General features: G+C 35.6%; 1 protein-coding gene across 1 annotated transcript; it reads right to left on the bottom strand.

Annotated features, from left to right (window-relative positions):
* Nucleotides 1-2,000: 2,000 nt before the first annotated feature.
* Smp_034400 (adaptor-related protein complex) lies at nucleotides 2,001-5,001 on the bottom strand. Its single transcript, XM_018795515.1, has 5 exons — nucleotides 4,834-5,001; nucleotides 4,704-4,795; nucleotides 4,480-4,663; nucleotides 4,392-4,430; nucleotides 2,001-2,283 (listed from the first exon to the last, which is right to left on the bottom strand). Exons 1-5 carry the CDS (start codon nucleotides 4,900-4,902, stop codon nucleotides 2,161-2,163), a joined length of 507 nt encoding a protein of 168 aa, XP_018649820.1. The 5' UTR covers nucleotides 4,903-5,001; the 3' UTR covers nucleotides 2,001-2,160.
* Nucleotides 5,002-6,250: the final 1,249 nt, after the last annotated feature.

The raw sequence follows: 6,250 nt of genomic DNA on the forward strand, positions 1-6,250 counted from the left end.
TAGTGATGAAGACGTGACACCATCTATTTGTCTATATATTTCACCATTGAATTTGACGTTCATGGTACATTTCAGTAATTATCCAAAAATGATGTCCACAGGGATTGTAGTCTCTATTTCTTGTTCTCTAAGTCATTCACACACATATTCGACAATCTCCCTGAGTAAGACATCTGTAAACAATGATGTTAAGTCTAAGGACATCATCATTTGTCCTTTAGTGTTTACTTTTTTGATCTTGTCGACGAACTGGAACACATCCTTCATATCACGTTCTACTGTATGTTTGTGGAGTGACTTTAAAATGGTTACTAGCCACTTTACCACAGTATGCTAACGGGAATTGTACACGTTCAGTTTGTGTACCTTCGGTGGTCTTTATAACCATAGTAAATCAATACTTATCAACTTAATTGTTTCATTTGATGGAATTACCTGTTGATCCCTGAGGGTTTCTAAGGATCCGTTCAGATCTTTCTCTATCTTATTACTGCATTTTTCTCGTCATCCAGATTTCAGAATTTTAAATGACCAGTCGAAATGTCATTTATCTTGTCAGTGTGGTCATTTTTGTTGAGTAGGACAGCTCCCATTTCATTATCAGGTTTCATAATCATCGAATTTTCGTCATTAATAAGTTCAAGGATAGCTTTGTGCTTTTTAATTAAAAAGCTTCTGTAGTTATATCTGCTATTCTGAAATTGATAGCAACAATCAACCACAAATAATCTGAAATGCCCAAGACCTTGATCAGATGTCGGAACTATATCTAATGTCTGACAATCTAACTTTTGAAATTGAACCTACATGTAGAGTTTCCCTTTAACAGCTTCTAACCACCTAATATTTATTTATTTAAACACATAAATATTGGTGCAAGGGGGAACCAGATATATATGCGCCATACAAAACAATAAAAATGGGAAGAAAAAGGGGTAAGATGCATATGTGAAAAAAATAATAATAGGAGTAATGGTGGGGGAAACTGAAATGTACAATACACTGACCACCTCTCCGCTTTTTCCAACCAATCTCAGCGTCGACAAATAATGCACGACGTGGAATTCTCTGGGACGACATTCGTAGAACATGTCCAAGCCACCGAAGTCGGTGTTTCAAGATGGTGACACCATTTGGGTTGTCGTCTCTGTGCCCGGACACACAATGCTGAACCTCTGCATTGCTAACATAGTGTTGCCACTGGATGTCAGCAATCCTTCGGAGACAACGATGATCGAACACAGAGAGACGTCTAACATTCTCAACTCGGAGAGGCCAGGTTTCACAAGCATAGAGCAAAACTGCTCTCACTGACGCGTTGTAGATCCGACCTTTTACAGCCAGACTAACATCACGAAGGCGCCAAAGATGGCCCAGATTGGAATAAGCCGCTCTGGATTTCATTATACGTGCATCAATCTCATCACTCACGCCACCACCAGCACTTATGTAGCTACCTAGATACACGAACTTCTCAACTACTTCAATCTGCTCACCATCCAAGGTGAGTACAGGAATAGAATCCTGCCAGTCTTGTAGAAGTGATTTGCACTCTGAAGGTGCAAAGCACATACCGTACTTGCGGACACTAATTGCCAACTGATTAAGTGCGGATTGCATGCCTTGGGCATTATCGCACAGTGAGACAATATCATCCGCGTACTCAAGGTCGAGAAGTCTTTCTCCAGGCAGCAGATCCACACTGCTATTACTTACATCCATCAGAGCTGTTTCCAGAATGTCATCGATGGCAAAGTTGAAGAGGAATGGTGAGATCGGGCAACCCTGCCTAACCCCACTGCTTGAATGGAACGAGGGAGAAAGGTGGTTGTATGCCTTCACTCTGCCTGAGGTGTTCGTATACAGGGCCTTTAAGATGTTAATAAACTTCTCAGGCACACCCTTCTTCAATAGACATACTACGAAAATAAAATTCATTAGTTCCGGTAAAACAACAATACTCCTATGATCTCGATAGAAAATTTGAATGAACAGATACACGGAGATCAGCAAATATAATTTCGGAAATAAAAAACGAATATTGAACAAGAGACAAATAGATAATTTTGTAAAGTCACATATGAAATTGTTAATTAAGTAATATATAACAAACAGATGAAATGAAACAAAGAACAACAAGAAAATATACAAAAAACAATGTCAACGTGATAGTCTGTTTTGCAATGATTGTAAATCTGGAAAACGTATTTCCTTGAATTTCTGATGAAGATTTAAATCACGCATTGCTGAAACAGCTCGAGCTGGAGCTCCGGATAGTCCAGACTAAAATGTTTTCGACAAAAAAAAGTAAAAACAGGTTGATGACGTATGTATTCATGTTTTATGAATATAATCGGCACATCAAAAGAAATGAGTACTTAAATTCGTTTTTTTTAATCAGTGTACATAGTGTTTACAATTTCAGTTTTTTCAAATTTTATCTTTCATCTGCATATAAAACAGAACTAGCTGTAATCGGATTATGAACCAGAGATTCATACTCACTATTTAACTGATTATCAGCATGATTATTTATTCATATATGTATTGAGTTGTCTAAAGAGAAACATCTGTAGCGATCTGATGTACACATAATAAGCATTTAGTTAAATCCATAACCATATCACAAAGTGACATAACAGATTGATATAGACACATGTGTCCATTGAAACAAAACGGAATGCTTATGTGACCGATGCATCCATCCTGATAATCTAATTACTTCTATTGTATGTATTTGTACACATAATATCATCACCTTTTACTCATGTACATTTTCTACTAGTATATTATTCTATTTCCGTTTGTTCATGTGAACTACGTACGTGGGTTGGTTGGTATTGCCAATCCCAAAAACGTATTCATGTGATTATTCTCTGACTGTTTCCTAATACGTTTTCTTGAAATACAACATCCCCATTACATTTGTATTGGGCTTTAATATCACTTTTAGTCAAACAGCGTTGGCCAAATCATTATATAGGAAATTAATAATGAGGATCAACAAATTACGGAGTCAGATGGGCCACAAAACACCACAACATGAAGACTCTCACGCAAGCCAACGGGCTCAAATTGCCGTGAGCAGAGCAAAACCAACAAAAGTATAGAAATGAATAAAAATAAAGACAACACCAGTTCGAGAAAAGATACACGCCAGTAGTGCAATGTTTAAAACTTTAGAGAAGATGAGCAGTGGACAACAACGGCTCCTAGGTGTCGCAAGTATGGAATCTTTATACAACTGAATCCCCCTAAACTTCTTGTATTTAGTAGGGTGATAAGTTTAAAGGGAAACACTTTGACAGTTAAACTGCTAAAATATACTTCGATACATAGATGAAAATACAATCTTTCGATCAACGTTTAGAAAGATCTATGAAAATATACTTCAACCAAAGCAGGGTCGTGAAACCACTTTTTTCAGTTGCCCGATCTCTTAATTCGATCTGTTTTATTTTCGATGACATTTGGAAACAGTTCTGAAATACGTGGCGTTATAGATTTCTTAGTTGAAGACTCCTCGGCCTTGAACACTATACTGTCATATATTTTATCATTAAACAATGCTATCCGGGAAGTTAACTCAGTGTTTTAGATATCATTAAGATTAGGTTCATTTCTCTGAGATTATGGTGAAACGAGTTATGTTGAACATAAACTTGGTCATTCAAAGTTCAGCATTGGTATAAAACGACTAAATTCAACTCCACTATTTCAATGCTCACCCAGGTTCAGTTAATTAATGATTTTAGTCTAGATGATGCCGGAACCTACAAGTCAGAACCTTTCAGTTTCAATCGCTTTACTTCGTAACCATCTTTTTCTGTTCGTCTAAAACTACACGACTATTATTCACATTGTACTTAGGCACTGTTATCGGATTGATGCTAACTGTCAAATTAATGAAAACTTACAGAAATGCTGATAAATTCTTAGAGTTCATTGTCCCACTTATTCGTTCTGATAGTAAATTGTTAGCCTATTTCTCTGAGTTTGACCTCTTGCAGGTTAAACAATAAAATGACGAATGAATTCATCTATACGCAAATATCTTAAGACAAAAAAATATTCCTTGCCTAGAAATATCATTAGTACTTAGTCTATTTGACTTTCTTCGTTCGTCATTTTTTTAATTTATAAAACATTCCTTAATTAGGAGTCCCATAATAGAACGAAACGGCCGTCCAGTGCTTCCAGGTTTTCCATAGTGGCCCAGCTTCAATTGACTCATGATTTCAACTATGAAAATTCCTTAATCAGTTTGGAATTGTAATCCCTTCTTTACTATATCAATAGTTACAATAATAAATTGAACTTGCCTCTTGTTTCTCTAGTTTTTGTTGTTCTTCATATCTATGGGTGATTTCGTTAATATGAGTTTCTAACACCATTCCACCTAATACAAGTTCATTCAGTATGTAGTGTACCTATAAAACAAAGTTTAAAAACTACTTTTTAAAAAAAGTAATAAATTACCTTATCTACATGAAAAATTAAATCAAGTTCACAAACGTTCTCAAAACATTTATCTAATGCTTCAACAAATACTTGAATTAAATCCAATATGCCAAGTTCACTTTCAGATGAGTCAACACAAAACACAAAATACAACGTTGCATAATGACGATAAATTAATCTATAATCTTGTCCACCAACTAGTCTGTAAAAGATTAGTATACAAAAACATTATGGTATCTTACGTGCCGCCTTCTAAAAAATTACAAACATCATCATCTCTTCTCGAGACCAGATGAAAAACTTCTTTGACAATTTTCTGCTGTTCATCTTCACTCTGTGATTGGGATACAGTAAACAATAATTTAAGCATACATAGTGCTCATAAAACTTTATTAATCTTGGTTTTCCATGATTATTAATGATAAGTATGGCACGAATCATCTACAGGAAATATCAAGGTGTATCCGAAACTAGCGTTGCATAAACTCTGTATCGCTGCAGTGAACTGAGAAAAACCTAAAACAAAAATAAAAGACTTGAGTAGAACTTTTATAGAAGTAATAAAAAATTGAAGTTCCTAGTGTTTGTCAATCGACATAAGCATCACCATGGGCGTTATTACAAGTTAAAGACTTTTAAGATGTTCAGTCAGTCAGTCATCTACAATGTAGGACCAGATACATGTATGAGTCGGTCCAAGTTGGTATACTTTTAGGACGTCACGATAAATTGTTATCGGACACCATAACGACGGTTAACTAGTTCATTTTACTTGACGTTAGTATTTAAAAGATCTCATAAATTGAAAATGGTTAAAATAAACTAGCAGTGCAAATAAGGACTCAACCAGATAAAGTCAACATAGGACCCTGGTGCTACATCCCATATAGAGATATTGACGAAAGAAGCTTACGAAATTAAAAGAGATACGGAGTGAAGTTCAAAAGAAATGCAATGCCAAGACACACGTCAAGATTTAAAGACAGATGAATATAACTGTGAGGAATTTTGAGCCAGATTACATTTGAAGCCATCAATTATAGATTATTACTATTCTGAGAGTCTTAATTAGAAAGCCTGTGCCTTATGATATGGTTGAGATCAATAATCAATGACTTCAACGGATTGGTCCTGCACCTGAATACCCGTTTCCGTTTTTCCCAACCTACTTCTATGACAGCCAGTATTACACATCTAGGTAGGTAGTGGGTAAGCACACATAACTATATAAAATACATTTTGAGTGTACCACTTGGTTCTGAAGTAAACTGAACAATTTGATGAAAGATGACGTTGGTGAAAAGGGGTATAAAGACAACTGTGGTAATAAATGTGTATTTAAATAAAGCTAGAAGAAAATATCTGCAGAATAAGAAAAATTCATTATATTTCAAGGCTTCCCATCAGCTATAAACGATCTAAATTTACAATAATAATATTATCATAAAAGTGTTTTCTTACATACCATAATAGTGACGTTTGATTTGAAACGACAAGACACAACATATTTGACATAATGGTTGAGATTAATTTATTTACATGTTGAGGATAGAGTTAGTGACACGATATACGATCAGGTTAAGCCTTGTCCAAATGTATGGAGAGTTAGTTTATATTTATTTGAACACATAAATACTAGTACAAAGGGGCACCGAATGCATATGCGCCACAAAGGTCACTTGGTTCGTGTGTTGTGACACTGTTCGGGTGCCCAAACCGAAACAGGTGGTTTTCTTAGGGGGCCACAACCGAAACCTACAACCAAAAGGTCTAATCCACAAGACAGTGG

The sequence above is a fragment of the Schistosoma mansoni genome, chromosome 2 (assembly GCF_000237925.1).
Source record: "Schistosoma mansoni strain Puerto Rico chromosome 2, complete genome".
NCBI classification, from domain to species: Eukaryota; Metazoa; Platyhelminthes; class Trematoda; order Strigeidida; family Schistosomatidae; genus Schistosoma; species Schistosoma mansoni.